Here is a 24063-nt window from a genome sequence, read left to right on the forward strand (position 1 = left end):
TCTGGAATAATTTCCAAAGAGCCATTTACTGCTGAAGAATTTTTATTATCTCAGAAGTAGGAGAATAAAATTTGAGTGTCTTTCTTCTGTAACAGTAATGCTTTAAAATGCTTGGGAAACTGTAGGTTTTTCTTCCTCAGGCCATACCCTCATTCTGTTTCTTCCCTTACTCCTTAATTGGTCTGATTCCCTAAGTCTAAACTTTCTTCTAACTATTCTGTATTTCTCATTTAATTAAGAAACTCAAACTGGAGATAGTAAACTGGTCCGAGACTAGGAGAGTCTGAATAAAAAACTCTTGTGGAAGTTGAGGGATTTAAGATTTTAAAAGGAAAACAGGATTATGTAGATGAGGTAAGAAGTGAACCTGTGAAAGGGTTTATAAATCTCTTCCGTTGACTAAAACTAAACAAAATACCTAAGACATTATTGTCATTTTATACTTCTTAAATTAGAAATAATAGCTCTTAACCTGTTCATTTCTATTTTCCATCTCTTAGTTTGCTTTCTGGTCTTTTCCATTATATTTTCAGAGAAGCTTCCAAATGTGTTCTGCTGTATTGTGGGTGATATATACTGAGGCTTTTTGTTTTTCTTAAGACTTTCTGGTTTTTCAGCCTGGGAATTGTCCTTCATCCTTCATCTCATCTCACACAGCTCACGCCCTCCTCACATATAGCACCCGAGTATCTTCGAAGAGTCTGATCTAATTTCCTTCCTCACCAAGGCTCGTTCCCAATGCTGTTGCAAGAACATTTCCTCTTCTGCCATCTGCTGTATCTCCTTCTCTTACTCCCACCCAATTTCCTTTTTTAAATACTGTCCACTGCAGAATGACTTAGGATTTGGCTAATTTGGATATCCCAGAACCAAAATTCTCATGGCTATTATACATTTCACGTAAGAGGATTTACGGTTGGGGAGGGATTGCTGTCATCCTAAGTAATAAGTATAACTCATCTATGTATTGTGACCTTTGTTTATGCTCCTGTTTCTATATTCCAGAGATTAGTTGACTTTAAGAACAAAGATGTGTTCTTCCTGATTTTCTTGTAGGTCTATCGTGACCTCCAGGTCTTACTGTCTGTCCTCTTAGGAACACAAAGCATATTTACTTAATTTGGATAGTACTTTTACTTTCTAAATTACTCTTCACATTGTATTCAGCTAACAAATATTAAATATTTTGGTGCTTAAGGCACTTTGTTGAATGTAGAATAACTACACTTAGAGCAGTAATAGGAAGACTGGACGAGCAGGTTAGGCATGGAAGGTCTTAAGGCCACTGAACAGTTTGAGTTCCATAAACAGGAAGAGAGCGTAAAAGGTTTTTCAAGCAGTGAGTGATGTAGTCTGGGCTAGGCTTTAGGAAGGTGCCTTGGACATTGGTAAATAAAATAGGCTGGAAGGAAGAAAAATTGGAGGCAAGGCGACAATTATTATAAGGAAGGTTTATTTTTTAAGGAATTACTGGCAATGTGAAAATACAAAGGATGCTTCTGACTCTAGGTCATTGATATGTTCATTGATCTGCAGTGAGATTTTGTTAAAATTCCAAACTAAATGTTCCCTTTCCTGAGACTTTGTACTGTGTGTCCCAATCTGGAACAAATACAGATCAGAGAGATAAATTTCCAAGCACACAAAATCAGGGTTAAGAAGAAAGAAATTTTACCAAAAAAGTATTTATTTGGGGTAAATGTGCTCCCTTTTTTTGTGAACCAGAATTTCACTGTTGACAGAATTATATTACACCATACGTGAAACACCTAAGAATATTAGCTTATATGTGACAGAAAAAAATGGTCACATGTCGAGAGGTAAAATGGCTATTGCCTCCCCTTTTCTCCACATTCACCCAACTACATAACTGTGTCTAAAATATCTTAGTGAAGCCACTGTTAGGTTCCACCACATACAATGGACTCGTGGACTGTTAACCATGATTAAGAAGTTGTCGACCTTGCGGACATCTCCTTTTGAGAGGAGGAGACTGAAGTCAAGTCCATGCCCTTAAATCGCATGTAACCTTTGGTAGTTTCCAACCGATGCCACAGTAAAACATTTCCCATCGCCAGCTTGCTACCTTCTCCTCATAACACACTGACACCTCTCAGTATAAATCAAGAATGGAGAAAAGAGGCAACTGTGGTTGGATTTTAAATAAACCTTGTTAGAAATTCAACAAAATGCACTGGCACGTTTCCTCAGGCCTTACTGCCCAAACTGTGGCCCGTACTTTGTAGTTTGATTCACCTTTGCTCTTTTCTTAAATCACCGATTGCAAGTTATGTTTGTTTTCAGTTTGCATTTTATGGACTATGATACAAATTGTCAAAATTGGGTCATGTAACTCTAGTGGAACAGTTTCCATAGATACTGCTTCTCTGAAAGTCTCTCTCTATTCCTTTCCAGTGAACTTGGCGAAATTCCCACACTAAAAACACTACAAGTGTTTGGAATCGTGCCAGACAGTACCCTTCAGCTGTTAAAGGAAGCCCTCCCTCATCTTCAGATTAATTGCTCCCATTTTACCGCCATTGCCAGGCCTACCATTGGCCTCAAAAGCAACCCGGAGATATGGGGCATCAAATGCCGACTGACACTGCAAAAGCCCAGTTGTCTGTGAAGTATTTATTGTGGGATGGTGTCTTCTTTTTTTCTTTGGAACAGGGCAAACAGGCAGGAAGCCCAATTGCTGGAGCACTCAGCTATTTTTATTCTTGGTTTTCCCTTCGCCTTCATTCTGCAAGTATATTAGAGAACTATTTAAGAGAGAAAACTATGAAGTGTTGCTTTTTTAAATGACTAAAAGCTTCCGTCACTGCTATGCCCTTAAGAGCCTAAATTGTAAGCCTTATGAAATTTCAAGAGAGTGAGCTTGTAATTTCAAGATACCTTAAGGAGCAAAATTGGAGCCATCTCTTCCTCGTGCCCTTCTTATTAAATCTGTTTAGAATCAAGCTTAAAAATCACCAGCAAATCATTTTCATGGTCTATATGGTAACTTAACTCTTCTATTTAATTTTCTAGTATTGCTTTATAAGACATAGATTGGAAGAATAATAAGCTATTCCAATTGTGAGCTGAATATTAAGAATCATAGGATAGTAGATTTGAGGCAGTCTCTTTGGGGGATAGGAAAAAAAATACACCTTTCTACTTTGCCTTTAGATTTGCAGTTAGGTTCATGGAAACAAATAGCCCTGAGTAATTCACCTTAAAAACTTAATGAAAAAAACAACCAACCAGAGGTACAGAGTTGATACAGAATTTGAAGGCTCAGGAGGCAGTTTTCTGTGACAGGTTAACCTGAAGTATCCTCTAAATCACATTAATGAAGGTACTGATTTTCCAGAATTCTAAGTTAGCCGAGAAGATACAATTGTGGTCTTTCTAACTTTATGATCAAATTATATTAACTTGGGTTCTTTAGCTTTTAAAATGCCTTGCTTTGTTTTAGAAAGTTGGTAGTAACACGTCTCTGTTCTTGAAATGTTGGCTGGAATGCTGAAGTTGCCTGCCATTTTCCTTTATTGCTGAAGTTCTTGAAGTTATTTTTGTATTACTCTGGAATCAAGTATTTGAAACTGTCCTTTTTTTAAGTGTCTCCCAGAATAGTAGTTTGAAACTACCCACTTTATAAGGTTACTGGACCTGAAGTTCTCTGAGAAGAACTGCATGTTCCTCTCAACCAGAAATACACACCAGAAGCAGGTGTGTGTTCCACAGTTTCAGAGCAGTAAGCACAACTTGCACCTACATAAAAGGTAAGACTCAGGTGTTGAACCTTTTGATAACATCAGTCATTTTTTTAATGGCACATAAAAGCAAAAAAATTAAATTCTACTTAAAAAAAAAAGACAAAACACTAATCTCTTATTTAAATTGATGACCTCCCTATATGTTCAAAATGGAAAAGGCCAAAACCCATCATTTCTATTAACATTGTTTTTTTAATCAGATTTTTCAAACGTTGGAGACGATGGTATAAAGTGCCCTTATCCATGTAGACCTAAGGAAGAACATTTAAAGTATTATACCAGAAATGATTATGTTATACCAGAAATGTGGGGGGGAGGGTTTGCTAGTAAAGAGTGCTAAAGACTACTTGAAATTATTGTTTACAGATTAGTGACAAGGGCTGGAGGTAGCATCCAGTTGGAATGACTTCCGGATGCCCTCAAACATGCAGTACTTCCAAACTCAAGTCCAGCCGTAAGCTATTTTGCTCACATGTTCAGAGTAATCTGTATTTTTGTATGTGATTTCTACTTTTATAGACTTGTTTTAAAATAAAACACATTTTTATAAAAATGAGTATTTCAGCTAAGTTTATTTCTTTTTTCTCTTAAGTACTATCATTAAAATTAGAAAGCATTCTGACATATTTCACTTAACGCCCTCAAAGTCCATCCATGGAATATTATTCAACCATAAAAAATTAAATCTTACCATTTGTGACAATGGTAAGATTTAATTTTTTATGGTTGAATAATATTCCATTTTCTGTGTGTGTGTGTGTGTGTGTGTGTAACAAAAATAACGAAAAGGTATATGCACCCCCACGTTTACTGTAGCATCATTTACAATCACTAAGATACGGAAACAACCTGAATATCCATTGGCGGAAAAATGGATAAAGGTGGTATATATTAATACCTTCTACCTAGTTTTTAATCGGATTGGTTTTTTTGGGGGGGGTGGGGGGGAGGGTTTGCTATTGAGTTGTGGGTTCTTTATATATTTTGAATATTAATCCCTTATCAGATATATGATTTGCAAATATTTTCTCCCGTCAGTAGATTATCTTTTGTCGTTGGCTTCCTTTGCTGTGCAGAAGCTTTTGTAGTTTGACGTAGTCCCGCTTGTTTATTTTTACTTTTGTTGCCTTTGCTTTTGGTGCCAAGACCAGTATCAAGGAACTTAGTTTTTTCTTCTAGTTTTATGGTTTCAGGTCTTACATTCAAGTCTTTAATCCATTTTGAGTTAATATTTGTGTATAGTGTAAGATTGTGGTCCAGTTTGCCCAACACCATTTATTAAAGAGACTGTCCTTTCCCTATTATGTATTCTCGGCTCCACTGTCATAAATTAATTGGTCATATATGCATGGATTTATTTCTAGGTTCTCTATTTTGTTCCATTGAGCTGTGTGTCTTTTTATGCCAGTATCATACAGTTTTAATTACTATAGCATAGTAACATAGTTTGAAATTAGGGAGCATGATGCCTCCAGCTTTGTTCTTTCTCAAGATTGCTTTGGCTATTTAGGGTCTTTTGTGGTTCCATACAAACTGTAAGATTGTTTGTTCTATTTCTGTGAAAAAATGCCATTGGAGTTTTGGTAGAGATTGCACTGAATTTGCAGATTGCCTTGAGTAGCATGAACATTTTAACAATATTCTTCCAATCCATGAGCACAGAATATCTTTCCATTTATTTGTCTAATTTAATATCTTTCATTGATGTCTTAGTTTTTGGTGTACAGGTCTTTGACCTCATTAAATTTATTTTTAGGTATTTTATTCTTTTTGATATACATATAAATGGGATTTTTAAAATTTTTCTTGATAAGTCTGTTATTAGTATGTAGAAATGCAACAGATTCCTATGTATTGATTTTGCATCCTGAAACTTTCTGAACTCACTTATTCTAACAGTTTTTTTGGTGGATGGAGTCTTTAGGGTTTTGTATATGTAACATGTCAACTGCAAAATAGTGAGTTTTACTTCCTTTCCTATTTGAATGCTTTTTTCTTGCCTAATTGCTCTGGCTAGGACTGACTGACATTCTCTTAAGACTCTTAATCTTTAGGTTCCTCCCTTTTTTTCCCCTTGGAATTGATTTATTGAGGAAACTAGGTCATTTGTTTATCCTGTGTTCCACATTCTGGATTTTGATGATATAATCCCTGGAGTGGTATTTAGCAGGTTAATCTGTCTCCTATTTCCATAAACTGGTAGTTCGATCTGTCAGCAAACAGCTCTGGACCAAGGGTGAGTTTGCACCCCAAGAGACATTTGGTAACCTCTGAAGACATTTTTGGTTGTCACAAGTGGAGAGGTGCTCTTGGTACCTAGCAGGTAGAGCTTGACTAAGGATGCTGTTAACTGCCCTACAATAAACACAATAGCTTCCCACAACAAAAAAGTATCTGGTCCAGAACATCAATAGTGCCACTGATCTAGAGGCTTTTTTCTTTTTTTTTTTTTTTAAGCAAGGAGATACCTGACAGGTAGTATTATGTTCTTCCATCAAGAGACACATAACTTCTGGCTGTCATTCTTTTCATGATGTTAACATCTGCCTCTAGCCATTGACTCCTCCTTCTTCTGTACCCTAGCCACAAGTTGCAGAGAAATGAGAGGCACTCTGGCCAGATGCAGAATTTTTATTTCTGGATAAAGTGACAATGCTGTGTTCCTTCTATCCTCATGAACTCACTTGCAGTCCAGTATTTACTAAAGATCTACACTGTGGAGAATACTGTTGGAACAACAGCACGGGGGAAAGTGCAGAGCACAGACAGAAAGGCGCTGGAAAAACTAGAAAGAAACCTCTTTCCACTGGATACACTAACCCTAGAACAAGCAAAAAGGCCACTTCCTCTTTTGTTACCACTGCTCTTCTCGTGATTTGATTTACTGGGCTCATGAATATAAATATACATGGGGCATCAAAAATATGAAGTCAAAATTATCTGAAGAGTCTACACACAAGGTGAGCACTTTACCCTCAGATTACATAACAAATCCCGGTTCTGTGTCAAAGATTAGCAGTGAATGAAATGAAGAGGGCACAGAATAATACATAGCAGTGGGGGAAAAGATTTTTCAAACGTTTTGGGAAATTCTGGTTTTCAAATGACCTTATAAGAATTAAGGAAATAAATTAAAAAGAATAGATAATTGTTTTAATTTTATTCACATATATAGTTGCCATTAGAGAGGTTAATTCATAAAAACATTTTTGCTATTCCAACATCTTTTGCCTCATTGTCTCTTACAAATAAATCCCCACCACACAGCAGAAATATTAAAAGTTATACTGCAAATGGAACACATTAAGCATTTTTTAAACCTTTAAAATATAGCTTATGAACAATTTTACATAGCAGGTTACTTAATATGTTACATATTAACAGATCTATGGTACTATTATGGACAATGAAATCTTGATCTTAAAGATAGAGTTGGCATTTTTGTCAAGAAGGCATTTTAAACCTACTAGGGGAGTTTTACAGTGTGGAATTTCACTTCTTTATAAAGTATATCTTAAGTATATCGTTTTTTAAATCAAACCAGAAACTAGATCCAGCTGTGGGAAAACTTATTTTTACTGTATACATCATATAAACTCTTCGCTAATGAGTGTCTATGCAGATACTCTTAACTAAGAAAAAAACATTATTCTTCTGGATATACATCAAAACCTAGATTACCTTTCTATACTAACATTTATATAAAAAAATTTGATAAGAACATGTTAAATATTGGCAAAACTAAGAGCATTCAATGTGATTATCAAACTAGCTTTTACAGAGTTTACTTCTGAGCTCACTAGACTCAAGTTTTATCAGGATACTGTCTGTTTCATTGATCAATGTATATCCAGCACCTGATAGAGTACATGGAATAGAATGGGTATTCAATAAATATTTCAATGATTGTTAACAGCAAGTAAAAAAACATACAAATTTGAATAAATGGCATGAAAATACCAATGGTTGATAAGATGACGTATATGTAGATAAAGAATTAGATAAAAATAATTTCCTTCCAAAATAAAGGAACTCTCAGTTGCAGGGAAAAGAAAAGCCATAACATCTTTGCCTCCAAAGCTAATGTGTAAAACTTATAATACGAGCTAGGCGAAAATGGTGATGATATTAAAAAGTAGAGCAATTCCAAAACTAAAGTGTTTTACATATTTATTAAATAATCCATTTTTTTCTGACAATACTCCTGAACACTAGGTGAAAATATTTTTTAACAGTTTGAACAAATTCCTAATAGTATGTTTAATCAGTTCAACTTTTTAGTCTTTGAATCCATGTTAGTTTTAAATATGGAAGAAATCTATTAGACTCAAATCATTTTTAAAAAAATCATCTGTGACCTAAAATAATTAATACGCTTGTAATAGCATCATGATTTTGTCCAGTTATATGTATTTCACCCAGCAATTGTCAAAATTAACCTGAAAGTCAATTAAATGAAAACTATAATTTTAAAAGTTCCCTCATTTTTTAAATCAATAGTGATAATAACATTGTGTTCTGGAATTAGAAAATTCTTAGCACATATAAAAACACACTTACCTACTTCAATTAGGTCAATGTCAGGATTTATCAAAATTCCCCATCAAAATTTTTTTAAAATCTTGATTTTAGGTGCTATAAAAAAATATACACTAATCAAATGATGTGTGTGTGTTCTGACCAATTCCACAAAGTTAAGAGGAAAGGGAAAAAAGTTGTACAGTTAAATTTCAAATCCTAAACATTTAATCCTTTATTTGAACCTACCTCCCTAAGTTTAAAAAGATATCAATACTCTTCGATACCAATCGTTAAGTAATATAGAAATTTCACTGGTATCAATTCTAAACAGTTTAGTCCATCCATTTTCTTAGTGAACATCTTTTCCATCAGAATTCAAAAGAATAATGCAAATCTCACTTTCTTAGTCATCTTGCAGCCAAGGGCCAACCAGTCTCAACAATAACCAAAAAATGTAGCTTTATGACCAGTACTCTGTTTCTGTAGTAAAAGTATTGTTCTGGTAATCAAAATTTGTCATCCAAGGAAATCCTTCACTGTTCTAGAAGCACAGTTCGAAGCTCATCTTCTTTATTGATCATCATTGAAGCAATTGCTCCATCATTAAACTCAAAAGAAGTTCCTCCATCCACAACCATACAGGCATCCCAACAACGAGAACGAACGCAAACCCTAAGCAGAAAGCAACATCTCATTAATACTGTTTTCTTAACCCTAAATATTATTTTCTTTAAAACCCTTAATTTTTACCTAAACTGGAAGATCACTGAGCCTTGATTTTAAAAATCGAGTTGCTCTCTTATGTGAGAGAATGAGTAACTATGTAAATATATGGGTACATTACCAAAATCTCAAAATTTCAATGTTCAAGATAGCCCATTCACCCAGACATCCAAATGAACAAGTTCAGATTTGAGGGAACTCATGGGCTTTTTCTTGTGACTGAATGTTGAGTTACTGCCATTACAAGCATCTTAAGTACTGAGCAAAAGTGCTTTCATATGAAACTTTTACTTAAGCATAACACAGAGGCAGCACAAATTATTAGGGTGCAGCTCAACACACTCACTTGTGTAATCACCACCCAAAGCAGGAATCCTCACTCAAATCAGGCCCCCTCCATCCCAAGCACATCCGCTATCCTAATTTCAATCACTATAGTAGTAATAGCTTTGTCGGTTTCTAAACTTTATATAAATGGAAAAATACAATATGTGTGCTTTTATGTCTGGCTTCTTTTGCTCAATAGTATGTTGGTGAAATTCATCCTTATTATTATATGCAGTAATAGTGTGTTCATTTTTCATTGCTGTATAAAAACCCTTCCACTGTATAAAAACAGCAAAATTTACGTTTCTCTTCTATTCATGGGCTTCTGGGTTTTTACCTATCGGGAGTAGTGCTGCTGTAAATATTCCTGAGCACATCTTTTGGTGCACACATTTCTGTTGGTGTAGACCTTTCTGTTGGATATATACCTAGGAGTGGAATTCTTAGCCACTGCGTAGGCTATATTCAGCTTTGGTGATTACCAAAAATTTTCCAAACTATGACAGTAGTATATAAAGTTGAAGTTGCTTCACTGTGCCAACAACTGGTATTTTAGCCACTCTGGTGGATTGTGTACAGTATTCGTATTGTATTATGTAGTTTTAATTTGCATTTCCCAAGTGAATAATAAGGTAAAGGACATTTTTCATGTGCTAATCAGCAATTTGGATATCCTCTTCTGTGAAGTGCCTAAAATTGTTAGCCATTTTCTACTGGGTTGCCTGTCTTTTTCTTACTGTTTTATAGGAATTTTTGTATGTTATATATTCTGCATGAGTTCATTGCTGGATATAGGTACTGCAGATATCCTGCTCTGTGGCTTGCCTTTTTATTTTATTATTGGTGTCTTCATTAACAGAAGTTCTTAATTCTAATGTATTTGATTTATGAAAAGTTTAACAGCTTTTGTTGTTAAAGTGTTTTCACTGACATGCTTAAGAAATACTTTTCAACTACCAAGTCATGAGGCTATTCTATTTATATAAGCAAAAATTTAAATGAGTCTTGAATATAAATTCGTTGATCAATCAAAATTAACTCTCAAATGAGTAAAGTGATTTTTAAGTAAGATGAGTTTCCTTTTTAGTGTCCTTCTTGGAATAAAAACATTTACGGATTTTAAAAAGAGAATATGTACTCTATAAGCAGCTATTTCTAAGCAAACTGTTCTTCGTTTGCCATGAAACAGATGACATTTTTTTAATGATTATAATAAGATTTCCTGTTAGTTTGGAAAACTGGGCAACCTTTACAAAATAAGAAATTATATTCATTTATGTATACAGTCCCCCCTCAAAAAAAAAAAAAAAAAAAAACCTGAAGCAAATTCAACAGATGAGAGAGGGAAAAGATATAACTCCTACTCTAAAGGTTTTCTGTTACAAAATTTAGGTTTTATATAAATATTTGCCCTGCTTTTATTCCATAGCATATGAAAAAAAAAAGTTGCTTTCCAGTCAATTTCTTTTAAAATAATAATTTGATCTTACTGTGGTCTTAATACATTTAAAAAGTCCTCATCACCCAATTAACTATGCCTCTTCTATTCATTTAAATTTAGTTTCTCCAAAAATTAGACATTAAATTTAAATGAAAATGCCATTTTAGCCAGGTTAGCATAATACCTCAGTTCCACAGGTTGTTTCTCCCACCAAATTTAATTTGAGTAAAATCGAATACTTTTAAAACCAAGAGTGCTTTATGATTACAAGGGATGAAAAACAGACTTTGGAAGCTTACTTTGAGGTGAAACAACGCTGACGACTGCTTGAGAAAACTCTGTTTGCTATTGGTTCTCTGATACTGAAAAGTATTTTTGGTTCTTCTGGGCTGTAGAGCAGTGACTCATTATATTCATTTGTTACTATAAAGAAAGAAAAACCAAATATTAGCACTTTCAATAGAAGATGGTCACTTGAGAAGTGCAAAATGAATTATCCCCAACTTAAAAGCAGTTCTGTTTCAAAGGCTGTTTGGTAGCAAGTTTCTTGGAACTCACAACATTCCATTAAAACAAAAAAACGTATAAATGAGGATTAAGTTCCCATATGAGCCCACAGAAGCCTGCATCACCTACAAGACAGAAGAAATAGGTACATTTAGGAAAAAAAAAAAAAAACTACAAAGCTATTAAACAAAAATAGAAGAACTAGTTTATGGCACTAGAAAATGAAAACTTGAGTTACCTATTTTCCCCTGCCAAGTTCTTTTCCAAAATACCATGTCAAAGAGTTCATAAGTATAATTAAAAGGTAATAGTCTTGACTGAAAACGCAGTCTCAAATGATGACAGAACAATATGCTTTCTCTATTGACAATGTCATCATTCAAGATAGTTTTGGAAATCTTTGGGACCTGCTTTCTCTCTAACAAAGAAGCATATGAGAGTTGGCATGCGAAGCACAAACTGGTTAAAGTCAACTGTACAAAGAAATCAGGCTTGAAAGAACATTTAGTTGAGTAGCACGTTAAAAGACATTACAAGATTTTATTTACCGAAATTTCATTTGAATTATTTGGTTCTTTAAAAAAAAATCTAGTTGACTTTCAAAAATAAAAATTTGCTTCTCTGGGAACACATATCTTAGCTCTGAAGAAAGTTAGTTCCAGAAGTGTAACAGTGACCGCAGCATTGGCATTCACTGTTGCTTCTGAAGACAGTCAAATCTTCAATGTAATAACAGTCACTCAGTTTATTAAGGGAAAAATCAAACACTTTATTTTATATATGCCCTTTAATTTACATACCTAATATACATTTCAGTTGGTCTATATATATTATGTTGTAAGTTAAATTACATAATGAAGAATCAATTGCGATAAATACCTAATTTTCCTTTCTTTGATACAGATTTAATCCTAATGCTAGCTCATAAGCCATGATAAAAATAATCTTTTAGGTCTTCAATTGAGAGGGAGAAGAGTTCATTTTAGAGAAATGAAAGGGAGTTCAGAGATTTAGTTCTGTTTTCAAACTATTTTAAAAGCAAACACCGTCCCCCCAACAAAGGAATTCTTAAGTAGAAATCCAAAATATATAGTTAAATAAACTGACACTGTTAAAATACTTCATCACGTATTGCGAAATGTATTGTTAAATCATTTTAAAGGCAACCAGTGAGAATGAAGTTATTCTGATAATTCAAATTCAAGTGTTTGTGTTTATGGATGGATGACAGTTGCAATCTTACATGTGTTGATATGAACTTTGTGTCTATATTTTCTTTTAGCTGTATATGTTTTCAAAATCCTTACAAAGGTAGGTAGATGCAACTATAAACAAGTTTGGGTTTTTGTTATTTTTTGAAAATAATTTACCTTAAAATCTTAGGATACTCTTCAGTTAGACAGTAAGAAAAGCTTTAGTTTGAGGTCTGTACAAAAATGATACTGGTAGATGAGTGTAGGTTAGTGTGTTAAAATGTCATATGCGAATCAAATGAATGTGTTTTCTGGTTTAAGAATTTAAGTATTTCTTAAAATAAAATTTAAAGAATATGAAAAATCCCTATTCACCAGTGATCTAACTATGTTCCCTCCCCTCCCTCATTTTACAGCTGAGGGGGTGGAGGAGCACAGAATCACAATCTTGTCCATAGTTTCACGGTGAGTGACTGCTTGCTCTGAGATTGGAATTCAGATCTTCAGTTTCCCTAATCAGTAGTATCCTTCTTCCCAGCAGTGCTAGTTCTCTTAAAGTAACTAGACAGAAGCAGGCAGGAGCAGGTTGAAGAGAACATTTTAGTGAATGTGGAGATAAGCATTCACAGCTTAGTGAATTCCTTTTCATTTGGAGGATATTAATGGCACGCTGACTTCAGGTGTGCATTTCCCATTTGCCACAGAGGTATTTTTCTGTATTTTCCTATTCCCCGAGACATGTTTGCAGTTACACTGTTTTTGACATAGAGGTTATATTCCATAGTTGACAAAAATCATAAAAGTCCAGTTTTAAACTTTATTGTTTAAATCTATTTAAAGAGATATTAAGAGCATGTTTGAGTCAAAAAGTACTGTGCTTTGCTAATTAGACAAGTACACTTCATAATAACATCCGCAAAATCAATAAAGAACTCAAGTGAAACTGTTAGTAATTATAATTTGTCACTGACCTTTCTCTACCAATTCTCTGTTCAATGGAAGACTTAAATTTCCTTGCCGTTTTGCTATTGAAAGAGGGAAAATATTGATTAAATGTTTTATATCATATAACAGCAAACATAATAAAACATACATTACAGAGTATATTATATTTATAATATATAATAGTTATTATGGTACTCACCAATATTTAAAACATCTTCCACAGCCTGAGTTGCAACCCTGTTGATATTGAATGACCTAGAAACAAACAACACATAAATTCTGTTTTAATTCTAAAAACATACTAAAAATGAAAAAGGAATATTCTACTTAATATACAAAGAACTCTTAGAAATTAAAGAAAAAAACAATTAAAAAAAAAATTAAAGAAAAAAACAACCAAAAGACAATATCTACCTCACCCAGTTTTAAAAACTGGGCAAAGTACATGGGCAAACAGTTCACAGGTCAATATGAAAAAAAATGTTCAATCTTACTAATACTTAAGGAACTACAAAATAAAACAAGCTTTTTCTCATATTTGCAAGAATTAAAAACAATGTATTAGCATGAGTAAGGGAAAAGTATTCTCATACACTGATGAGATTATAAAAGTTGCAGCTGGACAGCGATTCTGGGCTATTAATATTTAAAATGAACATGTTCTTCAATCTAGTATTTTATCCTATAATATACTTGTACATATAATAAAGACATGTACAAGAATATTTACTGAAGCATTATTCCCAATAGCAAAACAACTCATAAATATCCACATGAAGCTAGATAAATTATAGGTACTCAGCAGAGTACTACGTAGTAGATATTAAAAAGAATAAAACAGTCTATGGCCATGCTACCCTGAACATGCCCAATCCCGACTGATCTTGGAAGCTAAACAGGGTCAGGCCTGCTTAGTACTTGGATGGGAGACCACCTAGGAAGACTAGGTGCTGTAGGCATAAAATAAAATAAAATAGAACTACATGTGCTGATATGAAGAGATAACTAACATGTTAAGTTAAAAAACAAAAGGCATTATATAGTATATTATCTCCCTGTTTTATTTGCATTAAAAACAGTTATACATATATGGCGATTGTGTCTGTAGATTAGTACTAGAGACATGAAATTAAGGAGACTAGCTTTTCATTATATACCCTTTTGTACTATTTAACATTTTTAAATATGTACAAGTATTTCTTTAAATCATAAAGGTTCCCTTAAAGGTGGGAAATCTTTCCCCAGTGTGATGCCTTACTTAACCACTTAAAAACAAATGTTAACACAAACATGAATAACTTTTAAAAGCAGCTCTCTCCTGGTATCTGTAAAGATGATTAAGGAAAGATTTTTTTTTTAATTTTTCCAGGAAATTTTGAATTATTCTACTGCCTCATAACTCTTCTCATATGGCATCAGTAGATAATCCTAATAAAAAGGAATAACCTAATGAGTCACACAACTCTAACCTAATTCAGTGACTCTTAACTTTTTTTGAGGTAGGGGGCGGGGGTGACGGTTGGAGGGGAGTTAGAAATACTCCATATACCATTCTAATCCTATATTCTTCACAGTTTGAGAAATGAGAAAACATTTTAAACATGCTCTTTACAAAAATGCAGATAGATGAATTTTTACATTAAAAAATGTGGGGTCATTCACAAACCGAATCCCTATGCTAGAAAAATCTAAAATGTGGCCCTTGCCTATTTTCACCATTATTTGCCCTCCAATTTGACATTTCTACCACAGCAAGGTCATTCTTGCCTTTGTACTTTTGCTCACACCTACTATGTGGTAATAAAGCAAAATACTTTAAATAAGTGTCCTGACTCTTATTATTTCATTATTATTACTATCACACACTATGAGATATAAAGCACTTAGGGCACTACATGGCAAGAACGCCACACTGAAAATCTCAGATGCAAGGGATATGTATAAATTATAGTCTAATCCTTGGGAATATCCACATTATTAGACGATACTGCTTTAAAACTCTGTTTTAAATCAAAGTTACATAAAATGAGCTATGTTTATTAGTGTTCCACTGACTTAAAATATATAAAGAGCAAAAGATTTTTGTAACTAATATCTCCTTGTTGTTAAGATTTAACTTGAGAACAAAAGTCTTAGAAGACTTGTTCTAATATTCCTATTATTAGGAATATCACATTCCTATTACTAGGGATACCACAAACCAATCCAAACTAAGTCTTCTGAATGGGAATTAAAGTAAAACAAATTTCTTGTGGAAGAATTACCAGTAATAGGAGTGAGGAGGGTAGAACATGTTAGAAGTAAGAAAGCTGCATAGGGCTGAGTAAAGAAAAGAGACTGCGTAACCAAGGTTGCAGGGACAGGGTGTAGTTAGTGAGAGAGAGTTCTAAACCAGAGCACAGGAGACAATGAGAGATTAATAAACAACACACAAAAGACTGAGGTTCTAATCTAAGTCATCCTTATTCAAATGCAACATCAACACAGGACTCAACTATAAGGTGTGTGGCAGGGGAGTGGGGAATACTTTACAACATAACGGCTCTTATTCTTTGTGCTCTTCTCACTATTGAAAGGTTGAAAACTAAAACTATCAAAATTACACACATGCAGACACACACACACCCACACCCCAAGGGAGAAGTCAAAGCCTTTAGCATAAGCACTATTTCACTAAGATCAGCAAGTTTACCTTGATAATTCTTCAGTACAACCTAGTGACTCATCTTTCAAATGTGTGACTTCTAGATAGCTCTCCCTCTCCATATAAAAGCTGGCAATGAAATAGTCACTGGATTTGCAGTCAAGCACACTTATTCCAGGTTCTGACACTTACTAGTGTGAACTTGGCCTAATTATTTTTTCTTGCTAAGCCTCAATTTCTTCCTTTACAAAACAGGTATACTACTACTTTATTGTAGGATTTCTATAAGCATTATAGTCAATGTATAAAAAGTACCTAGCACAGTATATTCAAAGTAGCAGGGACTAAATAACTGAGTTTGTATTATATTGCATAAAATATAACTTACAAAATCACAGAAGTTCAGAAAATAAAGTGATCTTACTATTTTATCTGTTCTCATTTTGCAGAAAAGGAAACTTGTTCTAGGTGGACAAAGCTAATCAGTGGTTTAGCCAGGTCTTTTAACTTCCAGGCTAGTACTCTTTTCAATTATACCATTTTGCCTATTTTTAAAGGATGAGAATACTGAGAGAAGGGGAAGGATATGTAGAACTATTTCTAATAATCCAGTTTCAACAAGTAACACACATGTTGAGCAGAAAAGATGCTATGATAAATTAAAGCTGTTAATTGTAATGTTTTCAATTTATGAGATGGTTACAAATACTTTTATAGCGTATTATATGATTAATTGTATTGATTTTATTGTTTCAAATAATTATTACAGAAGTCACTTTAGAAATGTAGCTCTTCTCAATGGCCCTAGGAAAGTAAGATATTACCAATTTTTTTAAATGATACTTCTCATTTTTTCCAAAGGTTCATTTATTTGGCTAAGGCTTTTTGCTAAAACTAGGGTTTTTTCTTTTTTTTTAAGATGTTACATTTTTGAGTATTTATGAATGAACTGATATGTCTGAAAATTACTTCAAAATAATATGGGACCAAAAGAGATCGTAGGGCAGAGGAAACAAGTCCGGGCATGAGTGGATAACTAGTCCATCTAGCTAACAGGCACATGGAGATTCATCATACTGTTTTTGCCTACTCTTGTATATAAATGAAATTTTACACAATAAAAAGTTTTAAAAAGTAATGCTGGAATTAGGAAATGAAACTCCATTTTGTCCTAAGTTTAGAACACTGGTTTCCTCACCTTCTGTTCTACCAAATCCTGCCAAGGAAGTGGCCCTCCTTTATCTTGAGTCCTCTGAATGCTTCCTGCCTCCCCTGAGGGCCACAACCCAGACATGTCTTGTGCATGCCTTATCATGCCCTGTAAGTTCTTGAGAATCTTTCCTGTCTGAACCCACTGGAGCACTTCTCTTCTTTAGAGGAAAACTATCTCAACTTAAGAGCACAGTTTGATAAGCACTATATTAGATGTATTTGTGAGCATGTAGTCATTCAAAAAATATCTTCATGAATATGTACAAGGTACTATGCTTTGCACACAAAAAAATTAAACAGGAAAAAAACCCACTACTCACCATCCTAACTGTCTCAAGTTGCTCCAACTAGCTGGGTATTAGTTATTAGATAACTAGTAATATGGTCAGTGCTATAATAGTGCAATGACAAACAAAAGTGCTGGAGAAGAACAAAAGGGAGACTAATTATGGTTATGAAGGGAACTAAGATTCCCTACAGAGAATGACATTTGAAGACTGGAATTTTCAGCCAGCGAACGGAAAGTGGAGAGTGTTCAAACATTCAATGCAGAAAGAAGTTGCAGTGAGCAAAAACAAAAAGCACAGAGAGAACATGGTTTGTGCTGAGAATTGCAAGTAGCCTGCCGTGTCTCCAGTGTGCTGATGGGTTAGGGTACAGTAGCAATAGGCTGGCAAGGTACCTTCGGTCATTATATGACAGACTGAGCAACCTGAACATAGTCGGAGTCAGTGAAAGTTTTAAAGCACAGAAGGGGTATAGTCATATTTTATCTACGTTTTAGAAATCTTACTCTATTGGCAGTATGGATGACAGCCTGAAGAATAAAGGGTGAGTCGCAAAAAATATTCACTAAAAAGATGGGTGCTTGGAGCAAAGAAATAGCAGTAGTAACTGAAAAGGGCAGGGGCAAGGACTTCAGAAGTACAAATGACTGGATTTAGAGACTGGTGTGTGTAGAGACTCAAAGGTAAGAGCAAGGTTTGGAGGAGTAATAATACCCTGTCTCTAGAGTATGAACTCAGGGCAGTGATACTGTTAAGCAATACAAGGATCACCACAGGCAGAAAACTGAAGACAATAAACTCAGTGTTAAATGTATTGAATTTGAAATGCTATTAATATTCTATTTACTAGTTAATTTTAGAATATGAGTTTATAGCCAGGAGTGAAGACTGCTACAGATTTAAGTCTGGAAGGCATCTGCATATGTGTACAAAGACACAAAAGAGACCATCCAGAAAGAGATTACACGGTAAACAACATACTGGAGGCCCCAGGTTATCTCTGGTTAGGCTTTTAATGCACAAACCTTCAGCATATGTTTTTTGTATTGTACTTTGTTTTCATTTCTTTACTATTATTTAAAATATTCTTCACTTGAAATATATATATAGTACCAAAAAAATTTTTTTCTTTTTTCTCTTTACAAACCAAGTGCAGCAGGCTAAATAATGACCAAATAATGACCAAATTTAGGCTGCAGCTGTAATCTAAGACATCAAGGCAAGACTGCTGAAAAAAAAAGAAGCAGAAACTGACCAACCAACATGACAATACTAGGCTACCTCTCACATATCAGAGACCTTAGGTATGCTGATATGAGGTTAACAAATTACATTACTTAAAATATTTCACAAAAATTGATAAGCAACATCCCAAGTTACTCACCAGGCCTTTGATCCTGTTCCAGTACACAAATTGAGCCCCGAACTCTTCTGTTTTTCCCATGGACCATCATCAACTGAAATCTCATAGTAGGAAGCCCTATGAATTGAAAATATAAAACTGAATTTGCTGAACTTGTGGCTCACAACAAACATAGTCTGTTTCTAAACTGATGAAATCTCAGTAGGCCAGCCTGACTTAGACATACCTTAGTAGGCACACACACATCATGGTGCTAATTCTAATACTGACTCTAAGTGAAAAAGTTAAAAGTTCTACACGTCTGCCTCCCTCTCTGACCTATTATATACTCCTTTCTATCAATACTTTAACACTTCTAACAGGGGCTTATTTTAAATTTTTACCTAGCATTGCTGCTGCTGCTTTTACGAAATCTAATATACAGAACCTTATTTCAAAATTCAAAAAGAAAATACCATCCTTAGGAGAGTTTCTTCCTCGGTTAGCCAGTGTGCATTTGACGTATCTCAGTCTGTATCTAATCCTTCGAGTTACCAAGTTTCTGGTAAACTTTTGTTTCCTAAATTACATACGTTATGTTACATCATGTGCCTTTTGAATTAACAGTAAGTTAACAAATAATAAAGTTCTAAAGAAAATTCTCAACCAGTACCGAACTAATGGACAAAACTAGAAATAAACAAAAACTGTAATTTCTTTAAAGATTTATATTCTTAGAGTATTTCATAAAATGAAATCAAGTGGATTTTCTGACAGAGCAAACTAACACTATTCTTTAACTGCATGAATGTATAAATGATTTGCACTTATTCAAAGAACTTTTGAAACATGCAAAAGCCTATTTTGTAAACTATTATCTTAAAATAATGGTGTCAGTGATCAACACTGGTTTTCTCCAGCAAATAAAAAAAGTTAAAATAAACCTTTAATAAAATACAGCTTTTCAAAATAATGACAATTATTAGCATACTTGCAAATACAAACACTCAATGGATAATTTATCTCTTATTCTAACCCTTTCAATTTCTCTTGCCAAGCTCTGAATCTGTGAAGGTCTTACACGATACACTCCTTTTCATTTTTTCTCTGAAGTTAGCATTCTTCATAAAAATAAAAGATAGCAGGTTTAATATTCACATTTAATCTATTTCATAGCTTTGTTATGTCTTCTCAGAAAATTAGGAATTTTAGTCACATTAGAAGCCTATTATATACAGACAAGCCAGTCAAATCTGTAGGAATGGCTGCTGTTATGCCAGAATCACACGGAAACAAGAGGTTAGAGGTAAGTGGGGAGAGAAGTGAAGCACAAGTGGAAAGGAAGAAAAGTATAGCCAGGTGAGAGATGCTGAGCCCAAAATAATGAGCAAATTTAGTGTCATTCTCTCATGCAGGTTTATCGAAATTAGTCAACTTATAGAATTTTTGTTTCAGGAAAATTATTTTTTTTAAGGCAGCAATAAAACTCACAGTCCCTTTAGAATGGGTATACTTCTTCTTAAATTGTCCACTGCTACAGCCCAAGAATAAGACATTCTAGGTTAGAACAAAGAAAAAAAATTGGGCTTTTAAATGTTCTTCAATCTAAGAACATTGTAAATGAGGCAGGAATAATATTGCTGCACTTTATATTTTCCAAGCAAGGCACTTAAGTTTTCAGGGCATAGTGAAGCCTCGACACAGAATCTGGAATCAGAAATACTGGGTTTACATGACAGTTCTGATGCTAACTAATTATAAGACCTTGGGCAAGTTATATGAACTCTACAAATCTCCATCTCAATTTTTTTTCACTGATAAACTACAACTACCTTTCTCACAGGGTTGCTATGAGCATTAAATGTGATAACATACACAATATAAACAGTGCCTGACACACTGCAGGCCTCCAATAAATGTTCATTTCCTTTCTGCCTAAGGATCTATGTAATAGAATCTTTAAAAGTAAATTCTAATACCTTCACTAGTGAAACTTTTTTCAATAGCATCAGAAGCCAACCCATTGCTGTCCTTATCTTAGTACAGATATAAGGTGAGGCATCAAAGAACACAAAAAGAAGCAGCATCAGATATTATTTAGATCAACCAACCAACCAAATCATTACTGACACAGAAAATAAAAGCATTCAATCTAAAATCTCCTAATGAGACTTCACTGAATTCCCAAAGTCTATCAATTTATCTCAATTTTCCTCCTTTTATAAGTTAATTTTTTAGTAAGTAGAAATTAAAGCAACGCTAGTGAAAGCTCCCAGAAGTAACAACCTTTAAAATATACAAACAGAATAAAATAAGCCATCAAATGGCTTTCCTAGAGTAAGCATAAATTCACAAAACATTTTTACCTTTGTCATCTATTTATCTTAATATAAACTTTCTCCAATCTCATTTAAAGTTGCTCTCTTCTGTCATGTCTTTAGCAAGTAGTTACATTTCTTCCTATCACATAAAAGTACTCATATTGTTTCAAAGTTGATATATAGCAAAAAAAAAAATTCATATACAGCATGTCTGTGTTAAATATTTTTATGCTTTATTAAGTTATTTAAAGAACACATTTTTTCTCTGAATAAATTTTACTTTTAATAATTTTTTAATTACGTATTTTACCACTCTCCAAAAAATTAAGATACCACTACCTATTTCTTATTCTTTTTTACATCCCTAGTGACTCACACACTGCAGCAGTACACAATATAGTTTTATTTTACAAACTTTAAAATACATTAATCGAAATAATTACGACTACTCAAAAAGAGTGTTCAAATTATTCTGTTGAATCAGGCTTCGTTCTTTTCAGTACTATCTAAGTTAAGTCATTGGCTAAAACATGGATCTCTCTTAATTAAGACAAACTTTTCTCACCATAATTAAACTTCTTATTAAAAGATATGACTTAAACAAACAGAATTTCAGAATATATGGAACTCTTCAGTAAACTAGGAAATCAACTGTTAGGCCTTCAAAAGGTCACATGGTTCGGGCAGCAGGATAGTGGGTTATAGATTCATCTCTAATCTTCAAGCCTGAATTTACTCACATATATGAAAATGACAAGGCAAGTTCTAAAATACTACCAAGAGTTAAATTAGCTTTGTATAACAGCAGTTATTTTATAACTGGCAACTATTACACAAAAAGTTTTGCAGAAAAAATTCTGCTGACAACTTAAGCCTAAGTTATTTTCAACACCCACAAAACAAGATTTCATCAGTAATAAAACACATACTATTATTTAACACTCTTAATAAAAAATTTTTCATTAACTTTTTGCTAATAATGGTTACAAATCTTAAACTGTGCATACACTTGCCTTATGATGTTGCACTAAGAAGGGTGCAATTTTCATTTATGTAGCATCCTGCTAAAAATGTTTAGTCTGAATCTTATCACACAGAAAAAAAAAATCACACAAATCTAAAATGAGGGATATTCTGCAAACCGACTGGCTTAGATGATTAAAAAATATTAATATCATGAATGTCAAAACAGGAATGAGGCTAAGGATCTGTTCTTAATTCAAAAGGGTCAAGATGGCCAAATGCAATGCATAATCCTTAAATGGATCCTAGATAAAAACAAGCAAACAAACAAATCAACTTTAAAGGACATTATTAAGACATTTTGTAGGGAAGTTTTACTATGGACTGTCTATAAAAGTTTTATGTCAACAGCAAACGTACTCCTAGTAAGTATATCATTTTCCTAAACATTTATAAAGCACCTATATGATAGATTAAAGGCTCTGGAAAATACTGCACTAAAGAAACCTAACTGTTTAACCTAGGATTTCACAAACTTTTTTGATCACAGAACTTTCTTTCCCCTTAATACGTATTAACATGTATGAAGGTTTTGGAAATATTTCATTAAATAATTAATTTCTATTACTTATATACTATTAATTAAATACTATATATTTTAGGTTGTAGAAATTGAATAAATATCTAAAAAATACTAAAACATTAAATTCCAAACTCAAGATCACTGGTTTAAATGTACCTGGATGATAGGCTTTCCCCAATGAAGACTTCATTTAGTGCCCTCACTGGCAAAAGCTGGGGTCCTGAAGCTTCAGACCCTGTAGGTATTGAAGAAAAAAATCCAAGATAGCTCTTAAAATTTTAGAAATGTTATGACATAAATTTTATAAAACATTAAAATATTCATTTTTGTTGTAATAGAACCTATAACATCATTAACATATAAATCAAATATCTTTTATTTAAAGTATTCATAATATAAACCTCAAAGTCACCTAACATTGTAGCTGCAATGAAGTCTCTGTCTCTCCAAAATAAACTTTAACTCTTCTTGAAACAATCTTTCAAGAGTAACAAAATATATTTATCCGTCTCATAAGATTCTTGTTGTCATATTTAACTTCGTTTTACTCAGGAAGCTTCAGAGGTGCAAATGATCAAGTACTTCCAGAGGAAAGCCATTCTGGATTTAAGCAGCAAATTGTATGCATGGTTCATGTTGGAACTGAATCAGTTGTTTGAGATCAGATATTTTTTTTTAAATAGAAAATCTCAAGAGTATGTTTAGCAACAGCAGCACTGGAGGAGCACTGCCCTATATCCTTTCACGACTCCTAAAAAATGTCATCTTTTCTTTTTTTCCACTCTACAAGGCACAGCTTAAGCAATCTTCCTTAACAATTAAACATCACTCCACACAAAATCCTCCAAAGGATTCCAACTGCTTTCTGGATCAAAGCTGCGACTGTTACTCTCAAATGGTTTCTTTTACTTTTAATCTTTTATCAGTTTCCAACTGGAAATGTCAACCCTATCTTCTCAATGTCACCAATAGCATATTCACTGCGCCCAAGAATCTACCACTGGGCAAGCTGTGGGACAAATTCCCTTTTCTGTCTTTTCCACACTTTCTCCTAAGTCAAAGCTTAACAGTTCACCCCAATTGTCAAAGTTTAATTACAAGAAGGTCCCCTGGGATTCCTGCCTCCTGGTATTCACATTCTTTTGTAACTCGCTGTCTCACATCCTACCAGAATTGGTCCATGTGACCAATGTGTGGCAGAAGTGATACGTCACTTCTGAGATTTGGTTAAAGAAGACACTCCAGTTTCCGCCTTAGTCACTCTCTCAGATCACTTGCTTTGGGGGAAGA

General features: G+C 33.8%; 2 protein-coding genes and 1 pseudogene across 5 annotated transcripts in view; 2 read left to right on the top strand and 1 right to left on the bottom strand.

Moving 5' to 3' along the window:
- SKP2 (S-phase kinase associated protein 2) overlaps window positions 1-2960 on the top strand; it is a 26069-nt gene extending 23109 nt beyond the window's left edge. The window contains exon 10 of the mRNA XM_006919484.3: window positions 2416-2960. Coding sequence (XP_006919546.1) covers window positions 2416-2629 — 214 coding nt within the window. The 3' untranslated portion in view covers window positions 2630-2960. The remainder of the gene's footprint in view (window positions 1-2415) is intronic.
- Window positions 2961-6905: 3945 nt separating this feature from the next.
- NADK2 (NAD kinase 2, mitochondrial) overlaps window positions 6906-24063 on the bottom strand; it is a 35755-nt gene continuing 18597 nt past the window's right edge. For all 4 annotated transcript variants that reach the window (XM_025052155.1, XM_025052154.1, XM_006919485.3 and 1 more), the window contains exons 7-13: window positions 22930-23008; window positions 20398-20463; window positions 18949-19044; window positions 13621-13676; window positions 13448-13501; window positions 11076-11199; window positions 6906-8957 (exon numbers count right to left, since the gene is read on the bottom strand). In XM_025052155.1, the coding sequence (XP_024907923.1) occupies window positions 8819-8957; window positions 11076-11199; window positions 13448-13501; window positions 13621-13676; window positions 18949-19044; window positions 20398-20463; window positions 22930-23008 (614 nt within the window). In that variant the 3' untranslated portion in view covers window positions 6906-8818. The remainder of the gene's footprint in view (window positions 8958-11075; window positions 11200-13447; window positions 13502-13620; window positions 13677-18948; window positions 19045-20397; window positions 20464-22929; window positions 23009-24063) is intronic.
- LOC112486107 lies at window positions 14262-14380 on the top strand (annotated as a pseudogene).

Source organism: Pteropus alecto, unplaced genomic scaffold (genome assembly GCF_000325575.1).
Source record: "Pteropus alecto unplaced genomic scaffold, ASM32557v1 scaffold338, whole genome shotgun sequence".
NCBI lineage: Eukaryota > Metazoa > Chordata > Mammalia > Chiroptera > Pteropodidae > Pteropus > Pteropus alecto.